This window comes from Channa argus, chromosome 10, assembly GCF_033026475.1.
Source record: "Channa argus isolate prfri chromosome 10, Channa argus male v1.0, whole genome shotgun sequence".
Classification (NCBI taxonomy): Eukaryota; Metazoa; Chordata; class Actinopteri; order Anabantiformes; family Channidae; genus Channa; species Channa argus.
Window position 1 is genome coordinate 23,088,652 of NC_090206.1, and position 14,458 is coordinate 23,103,109.

Sequence of the window (14,458 nt, forward strand, 5' to 3'; positions counted from 1 at the left end):
ATTCACAAAACATTTCGTTCCTTTCTCCTATTTATCTTTGCAGTATTTATAATTTGTTCTGCCGACAAATTCTATACAGACTCCAAACAGTATTAAAACGAATAAAAAACGTCCAGTTTAATTTGACGGCACCTTGGAATAAAAGCAGGTGCCTTTGGACAGACGTACCTGCTGCTCTCCTCGGCGTCCAAATCACCTCCGTTTTCTCTTTCTTAAATCGCCTTCAGTTAAACTTCACATTTTCCATCTTCGGGCTCTGAACCACAGCGCGGCGTCAACTTCATTAGCCGCTTATTTCACACTGCACTCTGAGTTTTGCCTGCAAAGGCCATAGGCACGGGATATTTAAAAGGACTATTTAAATGCCACACACACACACACACACATATACTGTTTGGGATCAAGTGGACTTTTTAATAAACTTCCAATCAGAACCGCAAATATGCTATTTGGTTATTTTAAGGCCTGGTGCGCACATTATCTCCATGCGTAATTACGCACCAAATTCACTCTACGTGCATATCAGGGCTGGAGACAATTGTTGGCTCGGTGGGCTCACAATTTCCATAATGCAAAGATGCTGGTGGCAGTATTTTAATGGCCACCAACTCTCCCTTTCTAGAAGAACAGACCAGCAGAGGGAAACAGATGCCTAAACATTTCACGGCAACAGACTCCTCCTATTCCCCACGTCCAATTAGTTATTATGGTCCGGCCCTTTAAGACGCAGCAGCGGGTCAGCAAGTAGTGTAGTGTTTCTCTAATTGAACTTCGCCCAATCAACAATAACTCGTTAGCAGCCGCTTTCTTTTTCTTACTGCTTCACACGGCTTTTTCCCCTTGCAGGGATTCACCCCCCTCCAGTCTGTTACTTTCTAAAGATCTACATGGAGCTCGGCAGAGGAACCGCAACTCTCTGAGGGGAATACAGTCCGGCTGCATTTCCAACTACGCCCGAAGCATGGTTATTTTGGAGGAAAGCTCTCAGGCGAGCTAAGTTGCGGCTTTCAGCTTTAAGTGTCAAAATATATCGCGGTCTGCAAGAACGTCGAGCACCAGAGGAGCCACTTTTGGACGATCAAAACTGCCATTTGAATGAAATAACCAACTTTTCTGGAAGCAGCGATTCTTCGGGACTGCGATGACCTCCAGTAAAGACATGAAGGCAGGTTCTGTGTTGCAGTCCAGCGGCGAGGAGAGGAGACGGGCTCCCTTGGACCAGTTGCCGCCACCGGCCAACTCCAACAAGCCTTTAACGCCGTTCAGCATTGAGGACATCCTGAACAAACCCTCGGTAAAGAAGTCAGTCGCCAGTATCTGTCCGCCGCGAGTGCTGGAAAAAGTCACGGGCTCCAACTCAGCGAGGAACGGAATCACCGCTCCCTCCTCGCCGCTGTGCGCGCTGGAGGAGCTGGCCAGCAAAACCTTTAAGGGCCTGGAAGTCAGCGTCATCCAGGCAGCAGAAGGTAAAAGCTGACATCTTGTGTTTTTCCTCTAAAATAATATTCACAGGGGCAAAGTAACTGTGAAGCGGAATTTGAGGCCAGCGAGCGCATTATGATCAGATCCACGGCTCGTTGCTAGCTGGGTTTGTTTTGACTTTCTAAGTGTGGACATGCTGGGACAGCTATATCGGAATGTGTATAAAATCTAAGACATAAACGAGGACATGCAACATTTACGCACTGGTGTGTGCGCGCTGTGCATTCATAAACAGCTAAAAGTGCTCCATTTACTGGGTGGCCTACTGTCAAACAGTCAATCGGCCACAATTCAACAGGCCCCTGCTGTGTGGAGACATGTTGAATAAAAAATGGCATTTGAAATTCTGATCCACTGCAAAAAACAAAAAAGCAATGAACAATTGTAATATTTAGTTTTGATGTTGTTCAGATCAAATTATGCTGGTGAAGTGGGGGGATTGTATCCAGGAAGAGCTTCAGCAAACTTCTGAACTTATCTGTCATCGCTAATAAACAAGAAGTGAAATAACTATAATTTTTAGCTTTGGACAAAAAGACAAACCGAGGAGCCTTGTGTAGCTGCTGAGGCGGAGTGAGCCGTGCGGCTGTTTTACTCCTGTTTGATGTTTTTCTTCTCCCCCCCTCTTTAGGTCGTGAGCATCTAAACGCTTTTGGACAGAGGCAGACGTCCAAAAAGAGGAGAAAGTCACGGACGGCCTTCACGAACCACCAGATTTACGAGCTGGAGAAGAGGTTTTTGTATCAGAAGTACCTTTCTCCGGCCGACCGCGACCAGATTGCGCAGCAGCTGGGGCTCTCCAACGCGCAGGTCATCACCTGGTTTCAGAACCGCAGGGCCAAGCTCAAGCGGGACCTGGAGGAGATGAAAGCGGACGTGGAGTCCCTAAAGAAAATTACACCACAGACCCTGCAGAAGCTAGTCACCATGGACAACATTGAGGAAACACAGGGTGGAGGCCCCGAGGGCCGATCGCCCAGTATCTCCCCGACCTCTCAAGGACACCGGGCCTTCCCACAGTCCCCCTCCTCATCCAGAGACCAAACTACGGATGAATTCTCGGAGGACGACGAAGAAATCGAGGTGGACGATTGACAGTCAGGGGGGGGGGGGGCTGTGATTTTCATAAGCACACGAGAATTAAAAAGGGGGCATTTTTCTTCCCAAACTTTTGCACGGATATTGACAAAAACGGAGAGTATACACGTATATAAACATTTCAGTTTTTACTCCCCCTTTTGCTCCCATTTTAATTTATTAATCGGTCTTGTAAAGCAGACGGTCTGTCCTTTAGGTTTTTCACAACAACATTTGAGGAATATCTAGTTCCTTTACCGACAGACACATCCTTTCAAGCTGTTATGGTACAGGAAGACTGAAAATTGTGTAAACGTTTGATTATTCATTTTTTTATTTTTTTATTTTTTTTGAGGAGGGAGGGAAAAACGTTGTGCAATTATTTCTGCCTGACTTGTATTTGCATTCTTTTGTTGAAGGATCGGATGTGCCAAATATTTAAATCAACCCCCTTCTTGTCGTTGTTTTTCTTACATGCACAGTCGGGGGTTGACGTGTCAGTCCATCTCACCTTAAGTGTAAAATTATCTTTTTTATTATTATTATTATTATTATTTTAATTTCATTCTTTTTTTTGGGGGGGGGGGTCCTGAGCGAAAACTTTTTCTGCAAGCATGCAGGCCCGTTCGCTGCGCAGAGGAGGCATTAGTATTAATATCGACTACAAACTTTTACAGTGCTGTATATAAATCAAACATCTAATGCGATAATTGTATTGTAACATTCTATTTAATCAGCATCGATGTAAATAAAGGTTATATGATATTTCAAGAAGCTTTCGGCGGATGTGTGATTGTGCATCAAATCATACAGGAACGTATTAAAATTTGTAGGATGACACAGTCATGTGGGTCGTGGTTCATATTTTGAAGAAAAGGGAAGCACGTGTGCTGCTGAAAACGCACATGGACATTATAAGAAAGCAATAGATGTTAAGCAGACCTGAAAGCTGCTGAGCCTGACACAACGCTGATTTCTTAAAGGTGCAAGAAACGATTAAAGAAGTTACATTTTCAAAAAAAATAAAAAATCTGCTCTGCTTGGTTGAACTGGGCCCTTTGAATATCTGACCTCTGCTTTCAGCCTTTAAGTGCCATGACTTCAATTAGCAGACGTCCACCGCCTTTATTCCCATTCTTTCGCTCGGCTTTGAATGCGTCTTGTCGCAAGAAGGTCTCAGTGTGGCTGCGGTGTTAAGAAAAGCTTGCCTCCACCCCTGCGCCATATGTTTTCTTCCTCCTTCCACGAATCGTCCTTAACACAACTAGTCGACGTGATTGATTAGGTTAACCCGCCTTTGCCTTACATAAAACAGCTTCCAGCGAGCCGTGGGCAATAATGGCACGCATCTGCCACTCTTAACTCGGGTTTGTTTGGAGAGAGAGAGACAGGGGAGAAAACCTGTCTCCCATGAATAGCAAATGGGTTCGTGTGAGGATCCTAATGAATAAACCTCAATGGGAGGCAGTGGAAATGTGATGTTGCTGCTGCTGCTGCTGCTGATGCTTCTGACCATTTGCAACAGTTTTGCAAATGGATCAAGACCCAGCGAGTGTGTGCGTGTGTGGATGTGATGAAGGGGAGACTGGTGGTACTGTAATTATATGGTGATAAAATGGTATTTGTCCTAAAATAAGACTGCGTATTAGACCTCCCCCAGGTTCAAAAGCGTAGATACGAGTTGCAGTCGCGACTCTCAGTGGTTTTCTTCTATTCTCCCTTTAGTGATAAAGATGTTATTTAAAATGGTATTTTAGATTTTATTAAACATTTATTAACTGAAGCAGTTATGGTTATTCGAGAAAATCAAAATCAATTTTTTTCAAAGAAAGAATAAAATTCTTCAAAAAAAAAAAAAAACAGAAAACACAATAAAATATTAATAAAGGTAAAATGCCTTTTGCGACACGAACAAACCCGGTTTTAAAATGAACAGTTTTAACACAACTTGCTTGAAGACGCAACGAAAACAAACGAAATCCGGCAACAATAACAATACTAATACTAATAATAATGTGTCCAGGTCCACGCCGTCTCTCGCCCAATGACAGCTGGGACAGGCTCCAGCTTATCCCGAGCAGGATAAGCGGTTACAGATAATGGATGGATGGATAATAATAATGAGTGAAAATGAGAATGTGAGAGTAAAAGGAAACTACTTGTTAGGGCCAGTTTCTTTCTTTCTTTTCCTTTTTTTGGGGGGGGGACAGAGCAGACTGGCATTCACAATAGAAGTAATCGGCTGGAATCGTGGAGGTTGAAAAGTCAAGTAGGCCTTTTATTATAGAGCCAGTCTGGACTGGGAGAAGGACCAACATAGTGGATCGAGCTTTAAATGAAAGTCAGTGCACAAACGGGTTAATGCGTGAGCCTGGATTAACCTCTTGGTCTACATGTGGCCATTTATTTAGATATAATATAGCTGAAGAACATCCATCTGCAGGACTACAAATTACCTGGTTGTACATGGTATCAATATACTTGTTTTATCCAAAGATAAATCGTATTCTTTTATTTTGAAAAGTTTATCCAAAGGTAAAATACAGATACACTCTGTTGTGGAAATTCGATTACTAACAGGATTATATTTAATGCATTAAATTACTTTATTATGAAATCCTATTTTCACAGCAGCAGTCCCGTTAACAAAAAAGCTAAAACCTTAAATTGTGCCTCTCACATGTGGATTTCACACACGAGCAGCCAGTGGGAGCCACATTTCAGATGCACATTTTTTTCCCTGTGTATTCTAATTAGAAAAAGCAATGTGTCCATCGAACTGAGCGGTCCAACGGGAACCTGGGAACCTGGGAAGCCCGAAGGTCACAGCTTTAGGGGACTATCGTTTTCTGAGCACGAGAGTGGCCTGGAGGGACATGCTCAGGCTTTGTAACAGTGGCTGGGGGGTGTGTTTGTGTGTATGTGCTGCCTCTTGCCTAGAGTGCTGCGTTTCCACGTGCTCATTTTATTCTACGTTGGGAAATATGGCCACGAGGTTAATATTGTTAGAAAAATATTAAAACATCCGAGCTAAGCCCTAAATGGGTTTGGGTGGGGGGGGGAATTATTAAAAATAAATAAATAAAAAAGATGTCTCTTGTCTCAGTCCTGAACGAGAGGAAACTGTAAATCTGCTCTCACAGTTCATCTCATCACAGTTACATTAGTGCAGGTTTTTGACCTCTGTAGTACAGTGGGAAATTATTGTGCCCTTGATTAATACGAGATCTTCACCCATATGAAACCAAACTTACATTTCTAACCTTTGACCTTAATCACGTGATCGCCCATGTTGTCTTCATATAGCAGTGAAACAAAATCCTGTTTTACTGATAAAATGTTGTTGAAATGTCTACAATGAAGTGCATTCACCGCTTCTCTGTACTTTAGTTATTTCTCCATAGGATCCCACCTCAGAAAAGTGTTGTGACTGCTGCCGCTCACTCTACTTAGGCAGGGTAGGCGCAGAATAAGATACAAGGCTTGTATGTTATCAGCCAGTGTCAGGTTATCAGAGTTTTTCCGTTCATTCTGGGCAAGATCACACACACATCAAAGCTCAGCTCCTGCAGCTGGTGACTTAAGGAGCCCAGGGGGCGCCACCTAGTGCTGATCAGGGAGGGTTGTCTTTACAGTCAGTGCAAAACTGAATACACCAGAATTGTTAATTGCATCTACAACCTGCGACACAATAACACTACAGCAGTTAGTGTGTCACATAAAGATTTAAAATATTAAGTAAATTGCCAGTTGGCTTAGAGGTGCTTTTTCATCACTCCAACACCGATTTACACACGAATCTGAATTTACTCATCATAAAGGATTACTGCTGTGGTGTCTCCTGTGGCTGTGATGGGCTCTGTAAAGTCTGAAAGAATAAAATCTGATAAGGATTACTTCCCACGGGATTTATCAGGTTATCATAAATTATAATAATCAGGGTTGGTGGAAACTATGTGTCATCAGATTGATTCAAGACCATCACAGAAATGTGTACTAATGAGCACTCATGAGGGAGGGAAACTCAGATCCCGTGAATTTCATACGAAACCTACACCACCATGGCTCTGCAGTAGGGTCCATAAGGCCCAGGGATGTAGAACACAAAATCAGAGCAGGGAAATATTGGATATTCCAAAAGTGTGACTTGCTAGAATTCTTTCAAACATTTATGGCTGAATCATAATCCAGAAGTTGTGGCATAATCTTAAAACTACAGACGATACATCAAATGAAGTGATCCAGTGTCCAGATGTGTAAGGGTGTTACAGAAATACCCACATGGTCAAGACTGTAACCACTGGCAGAAATGCTCCTACTTTTACCTTGAAGATGATTAATGCTTATGCTATTAGTTTTGTCTTTTCCATTTGCATCAATATTTGTTGCTTGGTGATGAGGTGCAACTACATCTGCCGAGATTCAGTGATGAAACAATAAAATGACAGGACATAACGTCACTGCACTGACCAGTGGCTGATACAATAATTTACAATTTTGCCGTTTTCATTTTGTTGTGAAATGCATATTTTCTTATGCTTATCTTAACCACATTCTGTTAACGCAGCTAAAACATGCTTGTACCAAAAATATTCTTGAAATTCTTTGTACAACTTAACATTTAGATAACAACAACAACAAAAAAAAAAGTCTAGAAAATACCTGAGTTATGAAAAATGAGCCTACTAAAACTGCAATGGACAGCAAGGTGAATATGTATGAATATGAATATGTATTCACAGGTGTGGAGAGCCTAGTTTCAGGCATCACTACAAAAGTATTCATTTTGATTTTAAATTTTATTTTCAAAAATACAAAACAAGGAAAAATAACTATATGTACACAAACACTATTAAAATAGAATATGTATTGTACAAAATATGTACAGTCGTCCTCAGACTGGAAACCAATTCTATCTGGTTCTTGTGTCCTTGATGGTGTAGTGAAGAACTAATGGTTGGGCCTAGAGGGGAAAAGATTAAAAAAAATATTATTGTGCATCCGACACATTTCAACACGTGAAGTAGTAATGTTGAAATGTTAACTTATGTAAAATATTAATGCAATTTAGCAATTTCCATTTCCAGTGTCCACACATTTTATCCCGATTTTCAAATTGAAATACAGTGAAATGAAAATCTATGGGATTTGTTGGCACACGTTGACAGTGGTTATACTGTACCTTGCCAAACCAGTGCGAGAGCCATAACCGTTTCATGGTCATGTGATCGGGCAGAGACTCGTTATTGAACAACATCTGGACCTACAGGAAGGAGACCACACAAACAGATGTGAGGGCGACTCTGAAGGGGACGGCGGCAATTATTCTTATTTGTGAAACCTGCTTGCTGTTAGTAAAATGTGTCTATTTATAAAGGTTAGCACATGATCCTTATTCGTTGCATTACTTTCGTACTTACTGGTCAATTTCCAAAAGCTAAGGTTGCTTCCGATTGTTCAACAATTTTAGAAATTATGTAAGTTGTTGGCATAAGACAGCAAGTCCTCATACCGGAATTCAGTACAGTTTAAAATGATCTCATTTACAGCTTATAAATCCTCATCAAACAAAAAGTCTTCCTTGAACGGACAGTGCAAAACCTACAATACACTGCTCCCAAGCCAATTGATGTCTTAGCAACAAATAATACACAAAAAACTGCAACTAAAAGATAGCAAATATACAACAGGTTAAGTAATTTTTATTGGAAAATTACACATTTTCCTTTCATAACCTTCTATTAAAGCACCACAAATGTCTTATGAAGACAGTGGATGATGCAGTTCATTAGCGTTTTCACAAAAATGTCGTGTATTGTCATGTCGACCCTTGTGTCTTTTATTGACTCCGTGACGATTACCAACTAACCTGGTGTTTTTCCACATTTAGCCGGTGACAAAGAACTTTCCGTAGGTGTCTCACTTCTGCTCGGACAGAACAGCGAACAAACTTCTGCTGCAGAGACAAGGTCAAACATATGCACGGTAAATCGGCAGACATGCAACATGGCGAGTCGATGGCACAGTTAAACCTAGAAGGTAGTGCACATAAATCAAGACGAGCTGGGCTCCTAACTATACGGCTCCAACACTTAAGGTCATCGGGAAGATGGTTAGGGAGATGTCTTATTTTCTTGTTGCCTCGGTTTCTTGTTTGTACGACAGGTTCAGATGCCTGGTTAACCCCAGCGTTTAACAGGCGACTGTGCCGCGTAAACATCAATCATTTTAGTGTTAACAGCATCACCTGGCGAGTGTCAACTTACATTGTTGGTTTCGTCTGACTGGTATAAGCGTCTCTTTAGGGTTCTATGCAACACTACAAGAGGCCGCTGCTGTTTTACATTTTAACAGCATTGTAAAGTGTTTTTAAAATGTCTATCCCACCCTAATAAAAAGACCACGGAAACCAAACCGATAATGAGAAAACAAAGCGTTGACGGGCCGTGGCATAATCCTGTCATTATTTAGATTTAAAGCTAAGAAAATCTCAAGTTACTGCATCCACAGAGCTACATGTCTTTATCCGATTCGCCGCGCAATCCCAATCACGAGAGAGCGGCCTGTAACAAAAGGTTAAGAGTCAAAATTCAAATCCAGAACACTGCAAGGACACAGCTGCCATTGGCAAAGCGATCTGATGTTACAGTCAGCCAAGAGTGTGTTTACACTTGTTTTTAGATTTTAATAGGCAGAGTTCTCATCATCGGCTAATTTTATAAGTTCACACTGACGTTAGAGTAAAACACAAGCACATTTTAAGAGCCAGAAAAGAAACCAATAAAACTGCGTTCCCGTTACTTATATTACAATGTGACATTGGATACAACAAACATCTTGGCTACACAGGATGCTCAAAGAGGGCATGGGTGGATGATAAAGACCTACTCAGATAACAGATGTAAAATTTCCTAAATCCTGCTTTGTGACTTTGCCTTTGTGTTTTCCCTGTACAACCACATTGAAATCTCAAAATACAAGGTCACAAGTTAAAAAAAATCTCTCTCTGCACTGGAAATACCTAGCTGCTAATTGTGACTTTAGCAACAGGAAAATCAATATTTAAACCTAAATATAAATAAAACAATCCAGATTTAAGCGCCAAATTGGAATAAAGACCATTAGCTCAACAAAGGGACCTGTTAAACAATGGCGCCCTCTGCTGGCTGCCTGAAGTCTCTGCAGTAACAACCACGGTTGGGAAAGGTGGGAAACGTATGCTCTGAGTTTTAAATCGGTTTTTTCCTCACTGATCAGTGAGGTTTTCTCTGATCTCGCTTTCCTTAATGTACAAGCCTGTCCCTCGGCAAACGGACCTGCCAAGTGGATCTGGCCACAGCTGAACACCAACGAACAGCCTTTCCAGCTGCTTGTTTGCATTGTCAGGTCATTCTCATTTAGAAACCGACAAATAATGCAACGGTTTTCTTAACAGCTCGAAGTTTGAGACCAGGGCTGCACAATGACTTGATTAACTTCATTAATCATTCTATAATGTCTGGAACGAGCATGAGTGGGTGGCAGATTAACAGTTGTTCAGTGGTAACAGGATACAAACGTCCTGAAGTGGGGATGTAATGTTTTCAAAACCGAGTGCTCTCGCCATTTGTGGAGGAGCCATGGAAAGTAAAAACTTGCAGTTTTCTTTTATCAACAAACCAACCAATCAACAATTTGAACATTGTAGTGCCCATCTCCCAAGTATTGCTGAAACGATTGATCGTTCAGGCCTATTCAAGGCCTACTTAAAGATGAAAAATGTGTTTGATGTAGTTCAAAAACGTTTGAGCGTTTTCCGGCTGGGTTGGAATTTTTTATTATTATTTTTTTACCCCACTGATGGACTTGTCTCAATTATCCCTGTCTCTATGTGAGCGTACAACTGCAGCCAGACTAAGTGCTGATGTCTTCAGTTGCTGCATATGTCACTGTGTCATGTATTTGCCTACAAGTTAAGGGTAGAGTACTTGTTAAAACTTCAAAGTGAGCCCTGGGAAAGATACGTTGCACAACTATGCAAATCCCAGAGGCAAATCGCTTTGAAAGCATCCAGAATCCCCTCAGCTGTTACTTACAAGCTAAAACCGAAATGCAACACTTAACTAGGACAGTTTACTGATTTAGATAACTTACCTGAAGAGTAAGTTTTGTCTTATCTTTTCCAGCAAGTGATGAACTGTAAAGAAATTAAAGGTTGGGTAAGTTTTTCTGGATGCTTAGAAACACACAACGTACAGTTGGGTGCAGAGGTTTGTACGGCCTCATTTTAAAAAGGCAAAATGAATATTTAATGCACGTTCAGCTACTTCAAATGTTTCTTCTGCAGAAAGTCAAATTTGAATTCATTTAGCAAGGTGTACTAATATAATTTACTTTTGTAATACATCCGTGAGCATTTTTGTTACTTCTGATAAAAGACGTTTGTACTGGCTGAATGTGCATTGTTAGTATGATTAGGTTAGATAAAGGTAAAATAAATTCAAGAAAGACAAAAGTTTACCTTAGCCTTTCTAAACAAAGTGATACTTGCTCGTCATATCTGTAGAAGTGGGCTTTTGAATGGTCAAAGCTAGTGTATGGTAAACCTGTAGCATCCGATACGGTGTCTAGAAGAGAAGAGAATTAACATTTACAAATGAAGGACACGTGTATCACTATGTTGACTTGACAGGTTTCTGCAACTTATTATCCATTCAAACACTCAGAAGAAAATCTCTTATTATTTGAGTGTCATCCATATAGAGACATCTTCATTTTACATTCGTGGTGCTGCTTTCTTTGAGTAGAGCTCCACCCGATACAGCCAATTTCCCTAACATTACCGTTACCATCAATCAGCAACACTGAACATCAAAATAAGAAGGCTTACAAGGCCAAATATGGTTTGCATTTTCATATGAACATGAGCTAAAGAAAAGATCATCTACCAAAAAAAAAAAAAAAAGAAAGAAAAAAAAGAAATAAGTTTAATTTCAACAGAAAATTAAATGAAGCTGGTTAAAAATATTGAGCGCTCGTCTGAGATATAGTGTAACAAAGACTTACCATCTCCAGTAGGTTGGATGACTCTCTCTAACCCACGTGACTGATAAAATTCCTTTATTCTTTTGTCTTCACCTGTTTATACAGGGACATGGACATTATTACACAAAAGCCAAAAGCTCAGCAAAGCTTGCTGTATGAAAGAACAACTTGCTGACTGCATCTGGTTATCATCATACACATTGCAGAAGACTAAATCAGATGTGTGGGACAGAAAACAGGTCGATGACAAATTAAGTATTTTGTGTTTAACAAGCGTCACTGAATCTTCCCCATACTTTCTTGAAGTCCAGGCACCAGTTTGTAGACAATGTCTTGCATCACTCGATCCAGTTTGAGGTTGAGTAAGGGCTGAGTTTCGTGGATTTTGATGTTGCACATCGGACAATACTTGCTGGTTTGCAGGTATTTCACAATACAACTTTTACAGACTGTAGAGCACAAAGGAAAAAGCCATTTCATTATTACATCCCGCTGGACATTACAGTTAAATACAATAAAGACTATTTACAAGATACATTTGTCGGCTCGAACTCACATGTGTGCAAACATTCTGTAATTGTTGTGGCGTCTATGAAGTAGCCTGCACAGAGGTAGCAGACAATGTGTTCGTTCAGGTCTTTAATCTTCAACTTGACTTCCTCCTGTCAGGACAAAGAAAAACCTTTTTTACCCAACCAAAGTTTGATGTGCACAACTCCTCAGCAGTCCCACGTTTTGTTATATTACAGCATTTGTGTGAGATTTTACTTAATTATGTTAAACTGCATCGAGCATTTAAGCACTACACCTTCCGATTGTCTGGGGACATCAATTTATTCATCTTTCTCGACCTCCCTCAGCGATTTTAGTAGAGAAATACACTTAGTGGCCGCTTTCATTGGTAAACCTGTGTAAGCCTATGCAAACCAATACATCAAGTCTGCCATAAATTCAACTCCATCAAGTTTATAATGTTCAGATGTTGGGGACGTTGTTGAAAATGTGTAACAGTTGTAGTGAACTGGAATATTTTTAAATACTTCCCAACCATTTCACCACCACTACGACCTTTATACTAATACACATAACTTACTTCCAGTAAGAAGTAAGAAGGATCAGGGTTAGAACCTGCCGGGCGATGGGTAAACATGCAGGACATACAGGTTAAGAAAAGCGGTGGCTCTAAATTGCCTAAATGGCTTGAGTTTGTCTCTCTGTGACAGACAATGATGGCTGTGACTGGGTCCAGATGGCACCTGACTGCAGACAAAGATCACACAGTGCGGACAAGATAGTTTGCTTTTAACCTCGGCCGTTAGATAAAATTTTCCCAAACGTTAGTGTTTTGTTGACTGTATATGGGGTTGATCATCCAGACCACTGCCGTTTCCTAACCATAATCACTCGACCCCATTGGCAAACCACTGTCAACCTTCACGGTCCATCGGCTGCAGGAACGACCGATTTCTGAGTAATACCTACTAATCCCAACTAAGTTTGTCTTTGTCCGCAACCTAAACGTTAGGATAAGCGAGATCGATAGAGGGATAATTACCAGCCAACCTTTACCACTGTCTAAACATGGAACACTATAAAAGTCGGTTACACTTTGTGGCGCGGCTCCTGTTTTGAATATTATTAGATAGAACAGATGTAGCTTTTAAGGGTCACTCCAGCTTTCTACCTGGTGGTTGGGGGGACATGGCCCTCAGGTTACCTCCGTCTCATTCCTTAGACAAATCGAGCAACACTCTGCACAGTGTGTAAACCACCTAGTTGTTGTCACTTGAAGCCCAAAATGTTGCTTTTGCCACTACACACAACTCCCACCAGCTCCAGGGTGCTTTACTGCAGATGACCCTGACCTTTGACCTCCGAGTGTAAAAAAAAAAAAAAAAACACCAGCAAAAACTAAATTCAGCACTTTCCAACCAGGAGAATGTAAACACTGGCACTTCAAAACTACGCTAAACGTGAACGGACAGGAAGTTAAACCAGTCTTTAAGTTTGTTTTCCGACTAACGGAGCTGGTTTAAACCAACAGTACATTCAACTATAATGAACAAACTATCCAGTGCAGTTACTGCCGTCAAACACAGACCGACAGCAGGCAGTTAGAAACGACCCGCCGTTACTTCGGCAGCGTTAGAGAAGACGAGAAGGAACCGCGGAGCTCCGCGGCTGTTACGCTCCCGTCCCGTCCTACGTTTGTGTTACTTTAACAAGTAAAGTCTCGCTTGATTTAATGGGGAAAAAAACAAGGTTTTTGTCGTGAATGAGCGGAATACCAGTTCGGTGACGGGATTTCGGCACGCTGGAGCAGAACAACACGGGTGGACTCCCAGCGTGCACGCATGCTCAAAAACGTCTCTCTTCAGCATCGCTCTGCTTCTCTCCATCAGCGCCGCGGAGGCGACAACGATCTCCCATAAAATGCGCGCTTTTAACGGGTCTTTGCTGCAGTTCGTCCCCCCGTGCGTTTCGACACAGGTGCGGACGGGCTCGAACAACACGGCCACTCACCTCGTTCCTCAGTGGGTCCAGTTTGTAGACGGACTGTAGCTGATTTCGTAGCCGCATCGCTATGGCCATCGGACCTTGCTCCGCCATCTTTGGGAATTATGCTTACTTCCGGGTAAACCGGATGTGGCATTTTCAGCAAGCCGAGGAAGGCGGGTATTTACGAAAGAAAAGCATAAAAAAGAATAATAAATAAATAATGACTATTTAACAAATCACAAGATGCTAAAGCACCAACACAAAATAAAAAAGTTTTAATTAAATGCATGCGTTTTCCTATTTTTTAAATTGTAATTGCATTATCAATTTCTCAGACAAGTGTTATCGTTAACAATTGATTAGCATAATTGTTTAG

At 41.3% G+C, this 14,458-nt stretch overlaps 2 protein-coding genes across 3 annotated transcripts; one reads left to right on the plus strand and one right to left on the minus strand.

The window, feature by feature from the left end:
• The first annotated feature begins 661 nt into the window (after nt 1–661).
• lbx2 (ladybird homeobox 2) lies at nt 662–3,849 on the plus strand. The gene is made up of 2 exons (XM_067519593.1): nt 662–1,466; nt 2,114–3,849. Exons 1-2 carry the CDS (start codon nt 1,142–1,144, stop codon nt 2,575–2,577), a joined length of 789 nt encoding a protein of 262 aa, XP_067375694.1. The 5' UTR covers nt 662–1,141; the 3' UTR covers nt 2,578–3,849.
• Nucleotides 3,850–7,339: 3,490 nt separating this feature from the next.
• pcgf1 (polycomb group ring finger 1) lies at nt 7,340–14,247 on the minus strand. Of its 2 annotated transcripts, none has more exons than XM_067519449.1 (9): nt 14,107–14,247; nt 12,140–12,245; nt 11,880–12,032; nt 11,605–11,676; nt 11,060–11,165; nt 10,693–10,735; nt 8,429–8,512; nt 7,742–7,822; nt 7,340–7,522 (listed from the first exon to the last, which is right to left on the minus strand). In XM_067519449.1, the coding sequence occupies exons 1-9, from the start codon at nt 14,191–14,193 to the stop codon at nt 7,472–7,474; spliced, it is 783 nt and encodes a 260-aa protein (XP_067375550.1). In that variant the 5' UTR covers nt 14,194–14,247; the 3' UTR covers nt 7,340–7,471. The 2 variants fall into 2 exon arrangements, with proteins under 2 accessions (XP_067375550.1, XP_067375549.1); XM_067519448.1 differs by having other exon boundaries at nt 8,429–8,515.
• Between the last annotated feature and the right edge of the window lie 211 nt (nt 14,248–14,458).

What these genes read in the sequence shown, in the direction of transcription:
- lbx2 (XM_067519593.1), top strand. Translation starts at nt 1,142, where the DNA reads ATGACCTCCAGTAAAGACATGAAGGCAGGTTCTGTGTTGCAGTCCAGC. An exon ending in CGTCATCCAGGCAGCAGAAG is followed by an intron (nt 1,467 to 2,113) that starts GTAAAAGCTGAC and finishes CCCCCTCTTTAG; the next exon opens with GTCGTGAGCATCTAAACGCT.
- pcgf1 (XM_067519448.1), bottom strand. Translation starts at nt 14,193, where the DNA reads ATGGCGGAGCAAGGTCCGATGGCCATAGCGATGCGGCTACGAAATCAG. An exon ending in TGGACCCACTGAGGAACGAG is followed by an intron (nt 12,246 to 14,106) that starts GTGAGTGGCCGT and finishes TTGTCCTGACAG; the next exon opens with GAGGAAGTCAAGTTGAAGAT. An exon ending in TCTCGCACTGGTTTGGCAAG is followed by an intron (nt 7,523 to 7,741) that starts GTACAGTATAAC and finishes TTTCCCCTCTAG; the next exon opens with GCCCAACCATTAGTTCTTCA.